A 22926-nucleotide genomic window follows, 5' to 3' on the forward strand; every position below is an offset into this window, starting at 1 on the left:
AAGGAAAAAACTACTACCCACTCTCTGCCCAATGGATTATTTGTGTGTCTTCTGCTTCTGTGCTGGAAAACTCCAGTTTCCTTTCCCAAGACTCAACCTATTTTTCTTAACTTTCTTTGCTCTAAGTTGTCTTTTTTTTCCCCACCACAGGTAAAGTGCTTTTGCTTGTACAGAATGAGTACAGCATGTAAATTCTTTCATCTTTCCTGTAGTAATAGTTCTGCTACTGCAGCTTTACCAGGTTAAGGAACATATTGGCTGTTGCTGTAGCTAACTCATTCTTCACTTAAGTCACCAGCCACTACTTTCACAGTTCAAGGTACTCAAAAGTAGAATTGAAACTGCAGAGCTACGTTTAATTATTTGACATGTTAGTGTCAGCTGCCTGGAATTATTATCAGTAATCCTCTGGTATTCAGGGTTGAGAACGGTGGAAACTGTCTCTATAGTATTTGTATAATCTAAAATCCTTAATACTACTAGCAAAAACAAACACAAATTTACCTAGAGCTATTCAAGGATATTAAAGAGGATATGGATATATTAATTACTGCACTATTCTAGAACTCTTCTGCAACAATCGTTTTTAGAATCCTCACATAAATTATTGTGAAATTCACTAAGTATATTCCATGTTTGGACCTACTATTAGTGTAAAATTGAAATTCTAATAATTCTGTAGCTAGTAAGCAGTTACATGTAACCACTACAGCAGTAGCCTGAACTTGAGATGGTGACAGAGTAGCGGTTACTTGCTTTATTCCTCTACAAATTATTTCAGTTCTGTTTGCCAAATTTGAGATTTGGTCACTTTTGTTACTTTTCCAAAGAACCTTCACTCAAAAGAAGAATTTTCAGTGGTAAATCAAAAGATGACTGATGCATCAATGATCACAGATGGACTCATTCAGTGACTCACTTTACGGTCTACAGCAGAACCTTTTGATAATCTGAATGATGATTAGGCATCACAGTAGTTTAGATCATGGTAACCAACTCCTGTTGCTCCCCCCCTACCTCCCAAATATTAACCGTACATCATTTTACTGAGATTAAAATTACTTTATTTCCAGACAGTTTAACATATATTACAAAACTCCTTAGAGGTCAGCTCGAACTCCAAAACCTGGTCCTTTGGGTGGTTCAGTCAGTGATGTCAGGCCACCAGCTGGCTCACAAGAAAAACGTCCGCTCCTGAAACACAACAGCAGTTTAATTCACTACTGGTACTGTATTATATTGTATTCATTCATTACTGGTATTTGGATACTGTTTAATCACTGGATAGAATATAGTTACAAAATGGCTCAAGGCTGAAGCCACTTTTTTCATTTGTTCTTATTCGTGCTTCAGAAATGTGGGATGCTACCCTGATTATCAAAAGGCTTCCAAACTTAAGTCGTGTCAAATAGCTTTGCAAATGAAATGCCAGATAGGGTTTTTATTTATTTATAGATATGCAGAAAAGTGATGTTGATTCCAGTAATCCCAAAGGCAAAATCCAGTTGTCATTTTTGTTAAAGATGCACCCCTGTATTCAGAAACTGTAACTTCAACATTATCCCCGTACTCTAAAAAAAATGAAATGATAGGAACAATAGGAATAGAAAAGACACCCAAGTCAAATGGTAAAGACACCCAAGTCAAATGGTGCTAAGTAATTCTGCCATTCATACATCTGTGTATTTGAACTAACACAGAACAATAGGAAATAAGTGTGTGAAGTTCCAAAATAAGCCTTTCACAAAGGTCAGATCTTTCTGGTCTTTGTTGACTTCTGTGATCTAGGCTAAATAAATAAATAAATAAAACACAACCAGAAAACAATGGGCAATGCCATTCACCTATTAGGTAATAAGTCATGATTGATGTTTTCCCATTTGATTATCCTGTAGTCTGTCATCAGGAACATGACATTTGTCCGTTCACTGTTCTTTCTATACATTCTAAGTTAAAAAGGTCTGCAAAGGCAAATAGCTTTAACAGGAATTTAGTTTTCGTTCTCAAGAGGAGAAGTCTTCAGGTAGTTGGCCATTGTTATACAAATATGTCATACCTTGGGCCGGGTTTGGGAACTTTCCCAGCCTTTAGCTCATCAATTATGTCTTCGATATCTTTGGGTGTCAAATCTTCCTGTTAAAGAAAAAAAAAAGATGACAAAAAGTCAATTTGTTAATTGTATTAATCGCAGCATTTACAATTCATCAGATTAGTGGCTCTCATAGTTGAGATCCTACCATAGGTAACTTTGATCCTGTCCATTAACATATGTGTACTGGTTTGAAGAATCAGCAAAACTAAAACCTGAACTAAAACGTTAATTATGACATAAAATATAAACTTCAGTATTGTTATTACGTACAGTTTCAGAAATTACATTAAAACATTATGCAATCCAAAACTATTACAGAAGGCTTTGAAGAAGTAGCCGATAAGGAATGACTTCCAAATGAAGATCTCTGAAAAGCCTTGCACTGGCTTCAAATAGATGCCCAGAATAAGGTATGGCCATTACTTTACAAATGCAAATAAAGGAAGCACTTGAGAAAAGCAAAATCTGAATTTGCTTTCCATCACTTTGGTAATTAAATAGTACTGTGTATGGCTGATACTTCAGAAATGCAAGAATACACATCTTCTAAGACATTTTTGAATTCTTCAGCACAAGTCATCACTTGCTAACAAGTACTGGACAGAAACCTTCCAGATAATAATACAGGATTTCAGTGATTTCTAGTCTTAAGCTAGGAAGTAAAACAAATTACTGCCTCCTACGATTCTTTATATATATAAGAAAGATATTCCAAAGAGGATCAAAACTTCTATGGTGGTACACCAAAAGAGAGATTCTGAAGAAGAGAAACAATGCAACTTCTATTCAGCATTTATGTTAGCATTCAGCAGAACCAGGTAGTTCTTAAATGGGAGAAAGGGCACACACGATATAACAACCTCATGCTTAAGAAAATGAAATACCAAAGTCAGTGTTTAGGCATGACGTGAGTTAGACACACATTGCCATTCCCTATGGTTAGGTATACTGGCAACATGTTGGATATGTACTACAATAAGCTTCATAATTCAGGATACTAAAAACCAGCTGACTGCCCAAGTGACTGTCAGCAGAAATTGTATGCTTTCAAGCACTACGTTTTAGAACTTTAATATAATCATTTATTAATGCTAATGTTCCCTAATCTTAGCTCTGAACACCTTGCTTAACAGTGTTTTGGACTTTTGTTAACTTACCATTCTTGAAAAGCCTTTAAAAATGGGACTGATTGAAAGTTTTTCTTTGCAGCAGGAAAAAAGCACAACAGAAAATAACATTTGGCTTTCTACCACCAAACATAATGCTTTCTGGACTTCCTCCACAGTGTCTATACAGCCTTATCCAGCAGAAATCTTTTTCTTCCCTTCCATTATAACACTGCTTCATGACAAAAGCAGGCTGTTCGTGCATCAAGAGTATAAACTATCTGCATTATTTCAAATGACCACCACAGAAAACCAACAACCTCACCTGAAACAAAACCTACAGCAAAACACATACAGAATCTTGTTGAATCTGTATGTTTTAGGAGAGCTGGTTTCACACTACTGTGTGGAAATGCAAAAACAAGCCATAATTAAAACAAGCTGACTGTTTAGCAGATGATGCATCTTAGTAACTTGTTGAGTGAATGATGTAAGTTAAAATTTGGATACTACAGTGTAAGGCTGTGATATACAGCTGCTTAAGAAAATCCAAAAGGAAAACAAAAACATTCATTCTCAGTCTGTAAGCCACCTGTGAGAATGTTCATTCTACTGTATAGGTATGCCAAAACACCACTTCCACAAGAATATCCATGATCTCATCATCTCATTACAAAAACAGAAGGATTAACAGTGCGTTTGTATAGAAACCAGGAGGCATCAATACATTATCATACAGATGAAGCGTTCTAGGAAGAAGCCAAGAAAGTAAAAGATTCTCAGTTAAAAAGCTGTCCCTGCCAATAGGAATTTGAAATAACTGAACAAAACCAGAGAGCCTACCAGAGAATTTTAGTCTGTTTTTATATATAATGTAGTACTTACATAATAGTTGTCATTTATTTGTACCATTGGTGCGTTTACACAAGCACCCAAGCATTCCACTTCTATCAACGTGAAGAGTTTATCAGGCGTTGTTTCCCCAACTTTAATACCTAAATAAAAGCACATTAGGTTCAGCAACGGGTATGGAACAACATTAAAATATTCATTATTGATTCCGTTCATGATTTTCTCATTACTTGTACTTCAGCTACCAAAGCACTGATACAGTTAAATCCTCTTAGGCGGGTGCAAAAGATTTCTGTTGAAGTAAACATTCTAACAAACTGTGCTCAGTCTTTGGACACGTTTTTGAGACCTGACTTACAGGTTTGTTTTATTGAAAAAATAACCTTAAAATGTCAGTTCTGAAAAACAGAACAGCTCCGCTCAGGAACATTTTGAAGAACTGCTACAACAGAATGGGAAAATAAGGAAGACAGAGCTTTCATATGTTGACATTAACGGCATTCATATTAATTCCTGGATCTCCAAATTAGCCAAGATGCAAGCATTAAGACTGTTGGTACAAATTCATAAACAACTTCCCAGTTATTACACAGAAGCTTATTTCCTGAACAACTCTGTACACATGCTTAGCTTCCATGACGTGTTTCTGTCCCAGTGATATCACCGCTAAAGATACAGACTCCGCCAGAGGGCAGGTTACCAAAAATAACAGCTGAGGCTGAGCTTGCCAGAATAGTCTGTGGAGAGCAGAACGCCGAGCTGCAAATTTCCTCCATAGAAAGGAGCAAAAACTAGTAAACGTTTGTCATTGCAAATCAGTTAGAACTACACAAATGACCTTAATTACAAGGACCAGTTGCCCTTCCTTTGATTTTTCAAACCATGCTTTAATTGTAATTGAACAATTTTTGCAGCAACAAACCAGGACCAATTTGATCTGAAGATGCCTTTTCCAGACAACAACATAGGAGTAGTAGGGTTACAGGCAACTGTTCTGCAGCTCTTATCACAGTGGTTCTTAGGAAATGTCAGCACAGCTTCTAACTGTATAGAATGGGAAAAGTTGTTAGTTGTTGACCTTACCCTCTCTTCCCCTCATAATCATTCAATAAGAAAAGACACACAAAAGCTTGAGAGTTCTCCCTACATCTTATACGATGCAGAACTCTCACTGACTTCTCCCATGAGAAATTTATACATTCTGTTCACTTAAGCTGGAAAAAAAAACCACCTCACAAATAGGTTTCATATAGCATGTACCTTTAAAATCTCATTTTGTATATAAAGTGACACAGCTTTCAGAGTCTCCTTCTGTATATCAGATAGGGCTTAATTCTCAGTCCAAGAGTCATATTAGAATAATGCATTTCCCAGCAAATTGCCTTTAAAACCACTCGAAGACCACTAATTGACACTCTTGACAATGGCCTTATTTGTTCTACTGCACTGAAGTATTTGGATTTGGCATTTATTCTTCATTTTGGAATATGTTTAAGTGCTTTGATGGTAATTTCACTCTAAATATTACACATTTTTGCACTGTCCCCACCATATGAAGACTTTTACTTCAGTTAGAAAACAACGCATCATGAAACCAGTGTAAAAAATACATATGTGTATATAAAGAAGGATATTACAAATTTGTAGCATACCAAGTTTCTTCTGGATGGCTTCTAAAATGCTATCAGAGTCTCGCAGCATACAAGGCGTGGTAGTGCAGACCTGGATGTGGTATTTCCCAACAGGTTTACGATTATACATTGTATAGAAGGTTGCTACTTCATACACTCTCATGGGAGGCATTTCTAAAATTTCTGCAACCTGTAATAAGGGGAAAACAGACACTACTGAATTCTCAGAGGGCATCAATAAGGCATTTATGAAATCAATTCAGTCAGGTCACCTGTTCTGTACGTGCAGAGGCTTTGGTATGCCAAGTAAATAGAAAAACAGGGATGTGTATCAAAGCACAACTAAGTGCTAAGAAAAAAACACCTGAGTTACTCTGATTGGAGTCAACTCTGTCTGAGCACAAGCTCCACTAAGCCACGGATTAGCACAGTAAGGAACTCAGGTCAGTCCTCCTCCAGCATCACACAGGCTAGTTTCAAGGAGTCAGCTGGATTCCAGCTTTCATTGTCAGCTCCAGCTCATACTGTACTTGCACTCTTGCTGTACGAATGAATGAACTCATATGAATCTGCCCACACTAACCCACTTCAGCTTTTTATCACAGGAAACACATAGAGGCGGTACTACACTCACCTAATTCAGAGACAGCAGGCTGCCTTGGGTACTGTGACAATACCAGGCCTGGCCCTAAAAACACCACTGTGTCACAGCTAACACAGCTAAACTAATACAGAGTGATGCACTACTCCATGAGCCAGTTCTGGTGCAAGTATCCTTTATCTCATTGACCTGGAACCCTGGCAGTCTGCTCAGGTTGAGAACTGACTGCATTTCCTAAAGTGCAGCTGTTTTATATTCCAGTACCTATAGCAGGCATGGAACAAGCCACAGAAAATATTTGGTTGCTTTAAAGCCTTGCTTAAAAGATCATTCCAACATAATACCACTCTCAAAATTAATAAAGACTTATCCCATTCAGCAGTGATGGAGATTTGTGGCTTTATCCTATGTAGTAGGAACAGTAGCAGACAATTTGCCCCTTTATATGTGTACTTCACTCATACTCAGTAACTTCTGTAATGATCACAACCCTCTCTTTTAGCTGATCTTGACTGAACTTCAATCATTTCACTTGAAAGCTGATATGCCAGCTTGTAACACAAATTGAGAGTAATCTGTATGAACAGAAAAACTGAATTATTTATTGCTATCTACTATCACTGTGGAACACTGCAGCTGCTTGCTTATTTTTAAACAATTTTAATGGATAATGCAATAAGAAACTAGTCTTAAGGACATTTGCAATGAAGCATTATGAAATACTCATTCCAAACGCTACATCAATGCATGCTTCATGGATCTCTCTGCAGGCCTAGAGATTAAGTACTATCCTGGCCGTGCGTAGTGCCACTGATGTAAAGGAGACAAGAAAAAGCACTGTCATCACCATCTTTCTCTTTCCTCCAAATTCAGCAGTGGATGTCTTTCAAGTTTCTGATCCTACTTTCAGCATAATTCTGGGAAGAGCCTGTTCAATTACGGCCCATGTCAGTTTTGCTTTGTTCAGTTTCTAGCAGTGAGGCAGCATCGTGTAAACAGACACATGAGTTTCATGCATTATTTTCCCTTTTTTTTAATGTAGTCTCAGAGGGAATTCTCACAATTCTGTGCCATGTGTAAATCCTTGCATTAGTACACTTCAATGAGAAAAAAAAGCAAACAGTTATATTCTACTATTACAAGTCAGATTTTATGCTTGAAAGATAATGCAGCACTAAATACCTTGTTCATAGCCGATATGGGCAGCCATCCGTGCTGTCTTTGGGCCAGATCTAGCACTGCCATGACAGCTGCAGACTTGTGTCCCCCTGGGTAGTTGCTTATGATTGCTTCTATTCGCTTTTTAAGGATAAAAAAAAAACAAACCCAATCAGTGCTAAGCTAAACACAAAGCTTGCATGTTTCTGGTTTTGGTCCTTTTGTCTGCGTACCTTCTTGTTTTCAGGTGTGAACTCAAAGGGAGTATCTGGATTATTCTCAGGACTATCTCTGTGCTTCAGAAGAAGAAAAAAAAGACAGCGTTGTCAGGAAATTATTCAGGACAGATTTACCATTGCAAATTATTTTATTAGACTGTTACAGCGGAGTTACTTCAATAAAACCCACTTGATACATTCCAGATAAAGATTTAATAGTACTCAATCACAAATGACTAACCATCTCTGAGAAAGTCATCAGAACCATTCGTAATTACTTCATCACTCTTAATAAACATAGTAACTTATTTTTGCTATTTCCTATTCAAGCAATTATTTCTTCAGCAAAGTACTGTTATTTTCAAAACAGACATTTGTAACAGGTGATGTATTTTGGCAACTGTGTTCAACCTCCTCACAAGCAGATTTAAGAGTCCTTTAGTTAATGCCTTAATAAACAATAATAGCCTATTTCCCTTTTCTCATGAGACACAAAATGCCAAAAACTTCAAAAATTACCAGGTATCCTGCTACATAAATAGAATGGTTGCATGTTCAAACATATAGTAGTAAGCTACCTTTCTACTTTAAAATTTTTAATGGATTTCAACTTCTTAGATAGATTTCACAGAATCACAGAATGGCCTGGGTTGAAAAGTACCACAATGGTCATCCAGTTTCAACCCCCCTGCTATGTGCAGGGTTGCCAACCAGCAGACCAGGCTGCCCAGAGCCACATCCAGCCTGGCCTTGAATGCCTCCAGGAATGGGGCATCCACAGCCTCCTTGGGCAACCTGTTCCAGTGTGTCACCACCCTCTGGGTGAAAAAGGAATTCTGAATCAGAATGGAAGAAACAGAACCTTCAATTCATAGTTCCAAAATACGGCATTTCATCATCTTACTTGTAAGGCGGTCTTCTTAAAAAACATCACATTGAAATCAGTTCTAATTTGTATGTTCAGAAAATACAAATTTGGAAGTCTTGAAGAAAATGACATTTGACTACAGCACAATTTTAGTTCTGACCCTTCCCCCTTGGAAAAGCTTGTGCACAACAGACAGTTGCTCATTATGGTATCCTTGACATACTCATAGCTGAGATTAATTCCAAACTTTACGCTATTTTCAAATGGAGAACATTTCAAATTAAATGGGAAGTGTACAGAAAAACACAAGCTATACTCAAGGTTTAAAACTAAAAGAAACGTATGATCAACTAACAATTAAAGCCCGTATGGAAGTATATTTAGGAGGAAGAAAGAAACCTACTTTGGCTTTAATTCTCAAACAACCCGGGGTCATTTTTTACAATTTCCACATTACTTTTTGTTTCTTTTTAAGAACTGGAGGATCTCATGAAAGATTTAACACTGCAAGAAACTGGCAATGTGAAAAGATCCGTCAGCACTCACAATTTGTATGGCTCACAGCTATTCCTGCTTTTAGAAATTTTAACATAGAAAAACCCCAAACCCATCTTCCAATTCTCTCTGGTGTTCAGTGATTCATTTCCCTGGCTTATCCTGTCCATACGCTCGAGCAAACAGTACTACTGCCACTGTCAACTTTGAGCACAGGTATCCCTTTTGCAGCTGGGAACCTTACAAGAACTGCAGTCAGTACATTCTTCTCTACCTAGAATGACTTCCCTTAATAAGAGGAATTACCAAACAATAACTGATTTGCTTTGAAAAGTGTAGCTGTCACCAAGTATGGATGTACTGTTCGTGTTGTCTAGAAGATAACATAAAACAACTTTTAGGAAGACTTGCCACTATTTTAGACTGACCGTTCAAGATGAAGGATTTGACTCATCTTATGTATTGTTGGTGAGGGTTTTTCTATCGGCTTCAATAAAAGTTCTTAAAAAAAAAAAGAGACTGATGCAGAGTACCTCCAGTCTGTTTTTTCCTCTAACTCATAATTTCTTTCCCTTACAGATGTGCTCTAGGTCTCAGCTGCACAGATAATCCATGATTCACGAGAAGTTCTTCCATAACTTAACTTTCCCTTCTCGAATCCGCACGCCTGTTTTATCTCAAGCTGCTGTTTTGCCTTCCATAGTTACTGGACAGTTCTATTTGCACTCAAACTCAATTTCTTTAGCAGATAAGTGTATTTGATTAATTAAACACTCCTCTCCTTGTCTAGAACGTTCACTTCATGTGCATCATTTCTAAACTGATATCCCTTAAATACCCTACGTACAAATAAGTACAATAAAGACTGGATATCTGAACCTACAGGCTGCCACAACTGTCAATTCTGTGCAGGTGAACACTAAATAAAATGTCACAGCTTTTTGCATGCCAGTTCCCAAAATGGGCTTTGCCTAATTCAGTGCTTTGAACAGTCTGCTCCAACTGACAGTTCTAGACCTTCTGAGCCGTTACAAATTTGTCAATCACACGTTGCCTTGTCTTCCATTTATCCATGTAACACGACTTATCTGAGACTTCCACTAGCTGATTAGCTCCAAAATTATAAGGGTGCTTTCCTGCCTTTTTTAGGATACGGATTGTGGAGAACAAACTCACGACTTAATAACACGTACACTACATTGAATCCAGAAGAGCTGAGGCTGGCAGGGCCCAAGCTCGGCTCCAGCAGGGCCACCCAGAGCAGGCCCACATCCAGGCATCTTCTGAAGATCTCCAAGGAGGAGACATCACAGCCTCTGAGCTGCCTGTGCCAGTGCTCCATCACCCACATGGCACAGAAGTGCTCCTGGTGTTCAGAGAGAACCTCCTGTGTGCCACTGAAAAGAGCGTGGCTCCATCTTCCTTACATTCTCCTGTCAGGTATTTACAGACACTGAGATGTCTCCAACAGTTCCAGCTCTCTAAGCCCTTCCTCATACGAGAAATGCTCAAAAAAAGAAAATACATTAAGTCTTCCTCCTGTACACACAAAAGTACAAAATTATGTAAGTATCAACTACAGCTATTTCCTGAAAAAACTCTATCCAGGACCCCAGGTCCTTCTCCAAAGAGCTCCCTTCCAGCAGATCATCTCCTAACCTGTACTGATACATGTGGTTATTTCTCTCCAGGTGTAGGACTCTACACTTGTTCTTGTTGAACCTCATCAGGTTCCTCCTTGCCCGGCTCTCCAGTCTGTCCAGGTCTTGTTGAATGGCAGCACAGCCTTCAGGTGCATCAGCAAATCCTCCCAGCTTTGTATCATCAGCAAACTTGCTGAGGGTGGACTCTATCCCTTCATCCAGGTCATTGATGAAAATGTTGAACAAGACCAGACCCAGCACCAACCCCTGGGGAACACCAGTAGTTACAGGCCTCCAAGCAGACTCTGCTCTGCCAATGACAACTCTGAGCTCTGCCAGTCAGCCGGTTCTCAATCTACCTCGCTGCCCACTCATCTATCCCACATTTTCTAAGTTTCATAACAAGGCTGTTGTGGGAGATGATATCAAACACCTTGCTGAAGCCAAGGTACACAACATCCACTGCTCTCCCCCCATCTAACGAGCTAGTGATGACATCGTAGGAGGCTATCAGGTTGATTGAGTGTGATTTCCCCTTGGTGAATCCATGTTGACTACTCCTGACAATAAAGTAACTAGAATAATTTAACTTTCACGTATACTACAAAAAAGTTGGTACATTACATAAAACAAACCTGACAGTTGATGTATGCCCCGTGGTAAACATGGTTTAAGTGCCTATGAACCAAAATAAGAAAACTGTATTGTTTGCAGGCGAGAGGATGTTTAAGATTGTTATAAGTTTGTATCAAATCAGCAATAAAAAGAAGTTTATCATTTCTTTTCCAGTGAGAGAATACCCTATATTCACTATTGTGGCAGAACTCAAGATATAAACCTCCCCTAAATAAAGAATGGTATAAGTGCTCTTAGATCAAAGCATCTCACTGACCATCGTCACAAGCTAAGCAGTAACAGAGCAGTTCTCAAACCTTCTGTACTGAATAGCCCTGTGACAGTCCACACCAATGCAGTTGATGCACTGAGGAAACCGGACCCTTGTGCTGATGGCCAGAAAGTAACAGAATATAAGAGCTAAGGTTTAGCTGTTATAGAGGCTGAAGACAGTAAAAGTTAAAGACAGATGGTATATTGTGTGTGGTCTGTTGTGATACCACAAGCGGAAAAGGGGAGATTTACACTGGATACAAGGAAGTTTAAGATAAGGGTGGTGAGGCACTGGAACACGTTGCCCAGCAGTGGTGGATGCCCCATCCCTGAAGACATTCAAGGTTAGGTAGGACCAGGCTCTAAGCAACCTGATCTGCCTGTATGTGTCCTGGGGACCTGTACCTGCTCTGGGGACAGTTGGACTAGATGACCTTTAAAGGTCCCTTCCAACTCAAATGATTCTGTGATTCCATGATCTTCTTGTGATATTCTAGAAAATAAGATATTTACGTTGCTCCCTCCTCCCCAAAATCTGGAAAAAAAAAACAGTCTTGAAATGTCTTGAGTTACATTACATCTGAAATTTGCACTAAAAATTGCTCTAAAGATTTTAGTTGTAGTTAGGGCAAACAATAACATTGACACAGAATGACACGCAGCTGTCTTCCTCCCATAGCCTTTTACAAGAAAACAAATACTCCATCATAAAAACAAACCACCAAGTCCATCACCCCACAAACAATTTTCTCTGCTCTTCTAGAAAAAAAATATAACTGGTGGGAAATAAAAATAAAAAGAGTGGAAGATGATATTAAATAAAACAGTTAAAAAGCATAAGCTTACTAAAGCACAAAAGTTTTCTACCTCCCTTTTGCTATTTCCGTGCTCCCCCCTCCAGCAAACCATTAACACAGTAAGATAAATCCTGCAAAAAGCTGAAGAATTTACAAAGCCACCCAACGTCACTTTCCAGACACCACCATCTATTAGTGTGCCAAAGACACCTTTTGCTTGTCTTCACCCACCTCAGACTACTCTTTAGGGTTCCTAACTCGTCAGCCTACACTCATGTTTTCTGTACTTCTTGCGTATCAGCTCACTCCATGAATTACCAATGCCTGTTCAGGGTTCTGGAAAAGTACACAAAGCATGAACTGTAATCTCATTAACTTCATCCAAAGAGAAAGCTGTGGAGACAGCTGCAGGAAGACAAAAAAAAAATCCATCCAAAAACACTGACCACCTGCTTCCAACAAAGCAGTTGATTCTCTAGCACAGTGCTGACTTCCAATAAACAGAGGAAAACCAGTAAATCTGAACTTATGAACAGCTGCTGAACTGAATTCTAGATACAGCTCTGAATGCAGCGTAGTGGGAGAGAACACTCCTCTCAGAGATGCTTCAGGTTCTCTTCAGGGGCAGACGCACAACCTGCCTGCTTTACGTGTTTGTATACACACACTTTATTTATGCCAATACTATTACTGTTCCTATGTATAGCAGTAACGTCTAATTGCCTCAATTATGAATCGCTGCTCAACTTACTGTACGTTATGAAGCATGAACAACAACAACTGCATTTTTCAGCAGCTAGTGAAGGTAGCCGGACATGGATCTATGGGTAATTCTGTGGCATACTGCAGAAGCCAAGAAACTGGGCCCACAGAAACTTTAACAAGCGTCAAGTTACAAACTAAACTAAATTCAATTAAAAAGAAAAAGGAAACAACTGTTTTGTGATAAGTTTAAACAAAATCAAACATTATCCAAATAAGTAATCACATACAAATGCTGCTAGCATCACTACTACAGAAGTTTTCACTACATAGAAGAGGAAACATGACGCCAAAAACAACAATACAACCTTCTGACAACGTATCACAACTCTAATAGGAATCACAGAATCGCTCAGGTTGGAAAAGACCTTAAAGATCATCGAGTCCAACCGCAACCTAACCATACTACCCCAAGTTGCACCCAGCAGAAACCTCCAGGAGGATTAAGAAAAGCATATGCTAACCTCTTGTTACACGTTCCCTTTCCAGCCAGGTAGAAAATGACTTACCACAAATAAGGCTCCTCCACTGGAACTGCATGCTGGTGTTTTATGTAAGTATCGGATTTGCCTCACCTACAAACAAAACAAAGTTGATGGTATTAATAGCCTATAATTTGCATATCCTTTTTCAGCAGCAGTTTGAGTTCTATTTTAATTGTAAGCCATTCGTTATTTTGCCATCCCTAATCAATTTAAATCAAGTCAAGAGGAGAACACGCTACTGTACTACAAGAGAGCATATCTACTGCGCTGCTTGAAATGATCCAGGTGTATCAAGAGAATTTAAAGGACTGAACTTCAAACTGGTAAATGTTCCACCAGTTTGAATACAAATCCTCATCAAATGCTTTATGAAGAACTTTTCAGTTTGTTTTTGGCTCACCTTGCCACAGGTGAGCCAAACACCTGGCAAAGGTAGGGGCAGTACTGAGGCTTTTCTCATTTACACGTTACTCCAGCTCTTAGCTGACTGAACTGTGACAGCAGACAAAAGAAGACACACAAAACTCAGCACCTTAAATACAGGAAGAAGGGAGATGTTTAATTTCTGTTACTGTACAAATGTATTTGATCTCAAGTGGATCAGCACCAAGCTGGCAAAAACCAGAGGCACGGGGTCAGGCCTGTAATCAAAACCCAGCTACCAGATAACCACGGGCCCTGCTCTGCTGTAAAAGCAACATAACCATCTCAGCATTACATCGTCCCACTGATGGCAGCAGTTTCCCCTGTCACACAATCACTCCCTGCAGGGTGAGTGGATGTACTATGCAGCCTCACGGGTACTTTGCAGTATGCAGTCCTGTCTCCACAAATAACTCTGTGCTGCAGGTCACTCCTGCGTGCCACCTCTTCCCGGATGCTCTCAGCTGTGCATCTTTATAAACCGAACTGCAGCCCTTATAAAACGAACCGCACCAGCCTGAGTGCTCACTGGGAGCCACACGACACGGAACACTCGGGCAAAAGCCTCCAAGCGCAAGGAGAGCGCAGTGAGAGCGCTGCCGAGGACGGGACGACAGCCCGCAGCGCAGCCCTCGCACTGAGCGCTCCATCCCCAAGGCCAGGCCCCACCGCTCTGCCCTGTGAGGGCAGCGCCGAGACCCTGCCCGCGGCCTTCCGCACCGCACTGCACTGCACGACCGTCCGTCCCGCCGCTAGCCGCAGGCCGCACCCTGCAACCGCCCCCTTACCGAGCCTGAGGCCGCGGCCCGCAGAGCAGCGCGGAGGAACATGGCGGCAGCAACAAGAGGCGGCCCAGCCCTCTCCTTGAAGCCTGCGGTGCCCTCCGCGCAGCCACAAGGAGAGTGGCACTGCGCATGCGCCAGCACCGCCCGCCTGCGCGCGCCTGTCTGTTGCGGCCATGGCTTGGCGGACCTCGGCTGTGGTGCGGCTCTGAGTGGGAAGAGGGCGGCGGCCGGGAGGGGAGCTGCTGAGCAGTGCTCAGGCAGTGCTTGGGGTTTTCCACTGGTATTCCTGGGAATTCTGTGGCAGAGTTGTCCCTAGTCAGTACTTCACAGAATCACAGAATCGCAGGGCTTTGTAGGGGAATGGTTTTAAACTGAGATAGGGGGGGGTTAGGTTGGATATTAGGAGGAAGATTTTCATACAGAGGGTGGTGATGCACTGGAACGCGTTGCCCAAGGAGGTTGTGGATGCCCCATCCCTGGAGGCATTCAAGGCCAGGCTGGATGTGGCTCTGGGCAGCCTGGTCTGGTGGTTGGCGACCCTGCACATAGCAGGGGGGTTTGAAACTACGTGACCGTTGTGGTCTTTTTCAACCCAGATCATCCTATGATTTTATGACCTCAACAGATCAATGTCCCTGCTAAACCATAGGTGGCACAGGCAGGTATCCGGAGAGGTCTTGCATATCTCCACAGGGATTCCACAGCCTCTCTGGGCAGCCTATTCCAGTGCTCCAGCACCCTTACTGTAAAGAGGTTCTTCGACATGTTAGTACAAACTTACTGTGTTCAAGTTTTAGGCCATTACTCCTTGTCCTGTTGCTACACACCACCGAGAAGAGCCTGGCCTCATCCATTTGCCTCCCACCTCCCATTAGACATTACTACAGACACGTCTGTAATAAAATAGGGGAACATTTCAGTATCTCCCACAAGTTTTTTTGGTCTTCAGACTTCCTTTCTTCCCAGCTTGGTTGACTGGGATATGTAATGTTAGGACCATTTGTGTCTGTGTTTTGACCTCCCTTGGTCAGAAAAAGCAAGACTAAACATTTTATTGTCTTGGCCTTTGATAAACAATTTCATTTTACAGTATAATACAGTACAAACATGGGAACTGAAAAAAAAATGTAACTGGTTCTTCCTCGGTTAAAACAAATTGTTACAAACATTGAAGACCCTGTAATGTTGAGATCTTCAAGTGAAGAATGCAGATTTATTCCTTTCACTATAAAGAAAATCCATGCATTTCAAATAATAATTCAGAAGCAAGTATTTTATACCACTGAGTACTCAAGAGCTGTAGATTTGCCAAGCATCACCCGATATGCTGGCATCTCTTACAGTATCTTCTGATGTGCTGATTTAAACTTGTGATAGTGATAAAGGTACAAGTATTACTTAAGATCATTGAATTATAGGTGTATTTTCAGTTGCATAGTTTTCAAAGATAGACCACCCAATTTCTGTGTTTTGGGTAGTATGAATGTAAGTTATGGCCAAGCTATGTGTTCAGAAATCCCATTTCTGCCTTGTTCATAGAGATGTTTATCTCTATGAAGAATATCGTACCTACACAGCATTCTGTGAATACACTAAACTCCGTAGATATAATGAAAGTCAAGTGGTCATATTAGATGGCATGTGCTTACATCACTTATGAATACCTTGAGCTGGAAAAGGAAAAGATTGATTCCACCATCTTTCCTCCCTCCACCCAAATTGTTAATCTTGAAAAGACTCCAGCCAAGGTGCCGGGGAAATATGGCCTGTCATGGGAGATGCAGTCTGGCTGGAGAGTTCTGTCCCTGGAGAGAATGAAACACTGACCTCAGAGGAAGTGACTAAGGACAGACGGTACTGACACAACAACTTCTGAGTCACTTTAAAAAAAGAAAAACATTTAGATTTTATTTGAAATGTAAGAATTGTTTTGATTTTACTAATGAAAACATGAAAGCTTTCCAGTAGATGAAGTGGCGGAGCCTTCTTATTTTATACAAACTAAATGGTGGAGTCCCCATCCTTGGAGGTATTTAAGAGACGTGTAGACATGCCACTAAGGGACGTGGTTTAGTGTTGGGACTCTGTCGGGCAGGTTGGCATTTGGACACGATAATTTTGGTCTTTTCCAGTTTAGATGATTCTATGGGTTCTATATCCTCCTTCCTTCTGGGGCGGAAACTCCCCTGCACTCTTTGCTCTGTCCTGTACTGTGGTGCTCAGTGATGCAGCCTTATTAAATTCACTCCGTCATATGTCGCCTAGTGAAAATCTACCTACCTATATTTCACTGTGGCAAAAAATTTTAATCTCTAGTTGACAATAGGAGTATCAAGCATTCTCTATTTGTTCTTTATGACGTTTATGTCCTTCATCTGAAATGCTAAAGAACTTTTTTGTGCGCTTATTTCTGTAGGATGACCCTTTTTAATTCATGTAAGCATTCAGAAAGGCGAGATAAGCTACACTAGAACAGACTGAATTTTATTAAAATAGCTTAATCATTACATGATGGGTTTGTACTGCTAAAAGACCCAGACATGCAGGCATAAACATACACATGTATATATTTGGCAACTGTTAATGTAATTTAACAGAATACTTTTCATTTGCACAATGCAATTAGAATGCAGTACTAGCTGCCTGGCGAGATTACCTCCTTTTACATTTGGGTTTACTGTAATCAGTGGTTGTCTTACTGCTCCTTCACTTCCTCAAAGCTGAGGGCTGCTATCAACATTTGTAATTTAAGTACTACTGCTGGTAGTTCATATTTTTGTTTTCACTAATTACTCAGTCACTTTTAAACCTCATTTCTGTGCTCATCTTTTACCCTGAGTTGAATTCTTCAAACACCATAAAAACAGGCTGAAACAGAGCAAGTATCACGGTGCAGCAATGTTCAGGAACAGATTACAGATTCTGTTGCTAAGCCAAATTTTTAGATCCTGTTGAGAATCTGCCCTAGGCATACAGTCTAAGAATAGCGAAGGCTGTGTATAATTAGAACCAGGGACTGTTCCTGTGCAGATAAATTTATAAACATTTACTTGTACAATATAAATTGTAAATACATGATCACAGTCATTTATTAATTATAAGAGTTAGCCCAGAATGCATTTTTCAGTTGGACTTCATGAGCGTCAATAGAATAGAAACAAATGCATTTGGAAGCATTTGTAGTTTATGCTCAGTCTATTTATCAGATGGCAACACTAAAAAAATAAATGAGAAACAGCATGACCTTGAAGGGGAATCTAGCATCTGCAGACTCGCCCGCTGGCTGTGTGCATTCTGTCTTCTGCACATGCACTGAAGTGAAGTGCCGAGCACTGTCCACTCAGTCCCTAATACATCATCACAAAGCATGCACGTGTAACTACTCACATGGACGGCAATACCTACAAGGGTCTTCTTTGGACTACAGCTATGTTAAGACAACTCCTTTTCCAGTATGACCTGTCAATAAGGGAAGCTGCATGAAGGGAAAAAAACTTCTTGTGTTTACTGTTTTGATAAGGGTCTGGAAATTCAGCAGGTGTGCATCCTGCGGCCTCACAAGCTCCAATTGCATGCACTTTTACAGAAGAGATGGAGAATGCTATCATTTGCTGCAAATATAGACTAGATAATTATTCTTGCAATCAAATAATTATTTACCATGTCATCGAATTTCTTCATTAGTGTATGTGTTATGCCAAATAATTGCTGTCAGGCTTTTGTTTTAAATGGAGGCAATAGTAGGGATATTTAATGACTATTACACTACTCTGTATCTTGCAATACAAAAATAAACAAATCAGCTTTAATTAATCTTCTAACTATTATTCAAGTACAGATGTTTGCTGTATCATTTCTGACACTCAAAAGTAGTACTTCCAGCCATAGCAGTGCAAGTAGTATCAACCAATCTTCCTTGAATACATTAAATTTTAACTATTCTATGATGGATGGATGGATGGATGGAAGGAAGGAAGGAAGGAAGGAAGGAAGGAAGGAAGGAAGGAAGGAAGGAAGGAAGGAAGGAAGGAAGGAAGGAAGGAAGGAAGGAAGGAAGGAAGGAAGGAAGGAAGGAAGGAAGGGAGGAAGGGAAATAAGGGAAGGGAAGGGAAGGGAAGGGAAGGGAAGGGAAGGGAAGGGAAGGGAAGGGAAGGGAAGGGAAGGGAAGGGAAGGGAAGGGAAGGGAAGGGAAGGGAAGGGAAGGGAAGGGAAGAAGTGATCTTTCTAACACCTCAGCACTATACACTAGTAGGTATATATATAACCAGTACAGCATTCTATTTTAGAAAGTGTGAAAACCTGGGGGCAAACAGAAGAGATCATATTCAGTAATGGAGACTGAAAACCACTGGAAAACAACCACCCTCCATTGCAAACCTCACATTTCAACACTCTGCAAAAACCTGGCTTATATATCCAACAGTGCTTTGGATGAAAATAATGTTGCTACCCTTGTGATTGTTTAGATTTGATTCATCAATAATTCACGTGCACTACAGAATATGATCTAAGATCCATTTCCAAAGCAAAATAGAAGCAAGGCAAACAATGAGTAGCCTGCTCATTTAATACACCTCAGAACTGTAAATATTAAAATATCTATTTATTAAATAATAATTATTATTATTTATTATAGGGAGCTCTTCCAACAAAAAGATGACGGTATGGGTTGTGAGAAGGTTTTACATGGAGGTGACTCAGCAAAGCATTTTTCTTTAGAGAAGCAGCTGGAAGGACAGAGAGTGGAAAGAAAATGGGAAGTATTGTGGAACATGAGAATAAAGGAACAACTCTGCAGCAAATGCAATGTCTTAACCACAGCACTGAACAACTGTTGAGAACCACACTGGAAGTGAGCACCAGAAAATAATGCTGTAGGAGGAGGCTGTGCAGAATGGCAATAACCCTCACTGTACCATAAAAAACAACTGGAAGGTGTAGTGCAGGTTACAGCATCTGAAAAGACACTTCTAGAGAAGGGGCACCACACTGCCTCAGATAAGTGGCCATATCTGTGCTGGTGGAAAGTGATACAGTTCCACTGGAGGGGAAGGGACCAAAGAGATTTTCCTTATCTGCGGACCTGCTCATTGGTTTGTAAGATATGAGCTTTCATGGCCCATTGACATGTTTCAGTTCTTTTGTTCATGACCACTTTTCTTCCATGGTTTGTGTGCTACAGATGGTAACCTGAGTCTCTCTTTACGGCTCACACAGAGTAAATGGTATCAGTACCAGTGAACGATGGAGAAAAAAATGATGAAAATAAGGTCAAGAAGCACTGTGTACCTAATGTGGGTAAAATGCTTGCATCCTTAATACAATACCCTCTGCACGAGCAAGAAGGATTTGCACTAGCTGTGAGGCCATGAACTCAGTGAAACACTGATACGTGGTGCAGCCAGTTACTTCATTTTACATCATAAAGTTTAAGATATATTTAAATGTAATAGCATCTGTGCTTGAATTCAAAGTGGGCCTCCTTCATAATACAGTCAGGTGGCATTTCATGGGATTAGCAACAGCATGAAGTGTGTTTTATTTCATTTTAAGATGTCCGTTTAATGACACACTGCGCCATATACAATGTGCCTGTGCAATACTAATGTTCCTACATGTAGTTTTAGCATTACTAAGGTCTCTTGGGCAAGCCCACGGTGTAATTTGAAACACTCTTCAGCTGATAGATTAAGGGATGATGAAAGATAACTTAATGGTGTTAGTATTTGCTCAAAGGCTTTGTGCAATCGTTTACATCCGTTGGTTACATTCATACTTTCTGCAGATTGCAAGGGCAGTTGTTTCAATATGCTGTAGCTGTGCAAACTTTACCTTTCTGTGGAAGTATATTTTAGACTATGTATCAGAGTGGAAATGTAGTTTAAGTTTTAACAGAAACCCTGAACTTTATACCTTTATTTCCACTACTCTCATTGGTTACATACATGTAACAATCACATAGGTATGCCCAAGCAGTTATTTGTCCTGGGAATGAAATAATCATACTGGGTACATAACTAAGACTTTGCTATCCAAAGATTATGTTTTCAAACGTGATTATGAGTTATTATCTTTATTTTAGAGACAGGAAAACGTGAGGTAAACATGCACTGACCACTGGGCAGAAGAAATCCGCTGTGAGCTGTGTCTGTGCACCATGCTTTTGTTGTAGTCTGCTCCCAGTAGTAGTAAGCTCCAGGCTGCAGCATGGAAAGGGCACTAGGAGCAAATTATTCCCAATTAAATGATTAATAGAAAGGGATGAGAAGGTGAACATGTTCACACACAGTATTAGATACTTAAACACCCAGGCTAGGAACATGCTCTGCTGTATTTGCCTGAGTGTCTCCTGACTATGTGTAGAGCATGCAAAAGCTATAAGGAATAACGACCTCCAAACAGTCTACGCAATCCAAGTCTATATTTTCCATTGCTTCTGTATTCAGGTTAATTTAAACTTAAGAATGTTGTGATGTGTGAATAAGTAAACTGCTGTAAGAGACAGCGCTCTTCTCTTCAACTATGAAAAACTGGTTTGACTTCCATTGGCATCTCCTGACTTTCTCATGTTAATCATCTGTGAAGTGCAAACACCAGCCGGAAAAGGGATCCGCATCTTTCAGCATCAGCTTTGAACTTTCTTTATTCAAAAGGACAGCTAGAACTGTAATTAGGTACAGCTAGTCTTCATTATTTAGCTCATTTATTATTTATTGATGTCTTTTCCCACAGTGCCTGTGAATCTCACATCTCGTGCTGACAGAGACGGGAGTCGGAGTGCTCTGTTTGCTTCCACATGCTCCAGGTAACGCAGCAGTCACAGTGGCATGACCCTTGGTTCATAAACTGGGATTAGAGTGCTAAGCAAATGCAAGGGAAATTGCAGCCCGTAGCATCCCGAGGAAAAATAAATAATGAATACACTCTTTCTGCCTTTTAGTCAAGCAGAGATGAGCCTCCACGTTCACGGTTATTACCTGAATGTATTGCAGTTCTTGTCACCGCCTCACTGCAGTCTCTCCCTGCCTCATGGTGGGCAAATTATTTTTTTGTCATTTGGTGGGTAGTTTTATAAGCAAGGTCTTCAGGTCCTCTAGGGAGCAGGAGGAAGGCAGCTATAATTTTCAGTGGAGATAAAAGCAGGAAGGACGTAATGGGGTAGAGCTTTCTTGTAAGCTCCTGACAGTCCATGTATTTCACGTTTGGGTTTTTGGCTTTTTGTTTTCACAGAGATCACGTATGACCAAAATGGTGACAGCTTCAGTAACAGGTTGCTTTGCCTTGCCGTGCTCTTCAAGAAAGAAATCTATTCTGCAATATACAACTTCCATCTTTCTGAGAGGCTTTCCTCCTTGAATCCTTATCTGTGAAGGACTGGCAGAAGGAAAGGCAAGAACTTGAAAGCAGCCTGGTGGGTTTTGAGGGGGTGAGGTTAACTGTACTGAGGTACAGTAGAATTGTTAAAGTAGATTTTCAATTTCAGCAGTGCTCTTTTTGTTTGTTTTATTCTAAAGAGACTAACTAAAGATTTAGACTACAAATTGACTTAGAATGAGGGCAGTGCAAAAAAAGGAAACCAGTGACCTACTTAAAAGAAATTAAAATGCATTAAACCTCTTGGGGTTGAGGTTACAAAAAAAACCCAACCTCATAACAAAATAAACCTAACACAATGAATGTGTGCATGAAAGGAGACAACATCTTCATTTCTTCCCTAGAGGCAGCAAAATTCTACCAGCGGAATCTGACTCCTAGTCAAACTATTATTATGCAGTTATTATTATGCACTTTGTAGGGATATTTTTACTTTGCCCAGACTTTTAGGTCACTGGCCTTCTAATGTGTTAGTATCTAGTCTAAAAACAGATGATTCTCACCCTGTCAGGTATCCTGGGGCACAAATAAGATTCTGCCATCCTTGTTTATTATCCTGTTTATTCAAACGGTTAGACTGTATTTCAATAGTGTTTGCTGTTTTTATCTTTTGTTTCTTTGGGTTTTCGGTTTTATAATTTGCTTTTGCATAGTCCCCATTCTGGAAGACCAGAATATCTTTTTCATTTCTCCTTTTGCCTTGGATGATCCTTCCAGGACTTAACGCTTCTGTTAGCATAGCTCTTGC

General features: G+C 40.1%; 1 protein-coding gene and 1 long non-coding RNA gene across 2 annotated transcripts; one reads left to right on the forward strand and one right to left on the reverse strand.

Annotated features, from left to right (window-relative positions):
* Window positions 1-1041: 1041 nt before the first annotated feature.
* Window positions 1042-14883, reverse strand: NDUFV2 (NADH:ubiquinone oxidoreductase core subunit V2). The gene is made up of 8 exons (XM_424129.8): window positions 14808-14883; window positions 13621-13686; window positions 7674-7736; window positions 7465-7581; window positions 5703-5871; window positions 4084-4193; window positions 2057-2133; window positions 1042-1194 (listed from the first exon to the last, which is right to left on the reverse strand). Exons 1-8 carry the CDS (start codon window positions 14847-14849, stop codon window positions 1101-1103), a joined length of 738 nt encoding a protein of 245 aa, XP_424129.4. The 5' UTR covers window positions 14850-14883; the 3' UTR covers window positions 1042-1100.
* LOC112531833 lies at window positions 14835-22286 on the forward strand. Its single transcript, XR_003073872.3, has 3 exons — window positions 14835-15001; window positions 19441-21609; window positions 22035-22286. It is a non-coding gene; the product is annotated as an uncharacterized LOC112531833 (long non-coding RNA).
* The last annotated feature ends 640 nt before the right edge of the window (window positions 22287-22926 follow it).

This window comes from Gallus gallus, chromosome 2 (genome assembly GCF_016699485.2).
Source record: "Gallus gallus isolate bGalGal1 chromosome 2, bGalGal1.mat.broiler.GRCg7b, whole genome shotgun sequence".
Taxonomy (NCBI): Eukaryota; Metazoa; Chordata; class Aves; order Galliformes; family Phasianidae; genus Gallus; species Gallus gallus.

Bases quoted from the DNA above. Each gene is read 5' to 3' on its own strand.
- NDUFV2 (XM_424129.8), bottom strand. From the start codon at position 14,849: ATGTTCCTCCGCGCTGCTCTGCGGGCCGCGGCCTCAGGCTCG. The intron at 13,687-14,807 runs GTAAGGGGGCGG...TTTTGTTTGTAG, and splicing joins GGGCCGCGGCCTCAGGCTCG to GTGAGGCAAATCCGATACTT. The intron at 5,872-7,464 runs GTATTTAGTGCT...CCCTTATTACAG, and splicing joins CCATATCGGCTATGAACAAG to GTTGCAGAAATTTTAGAAAT.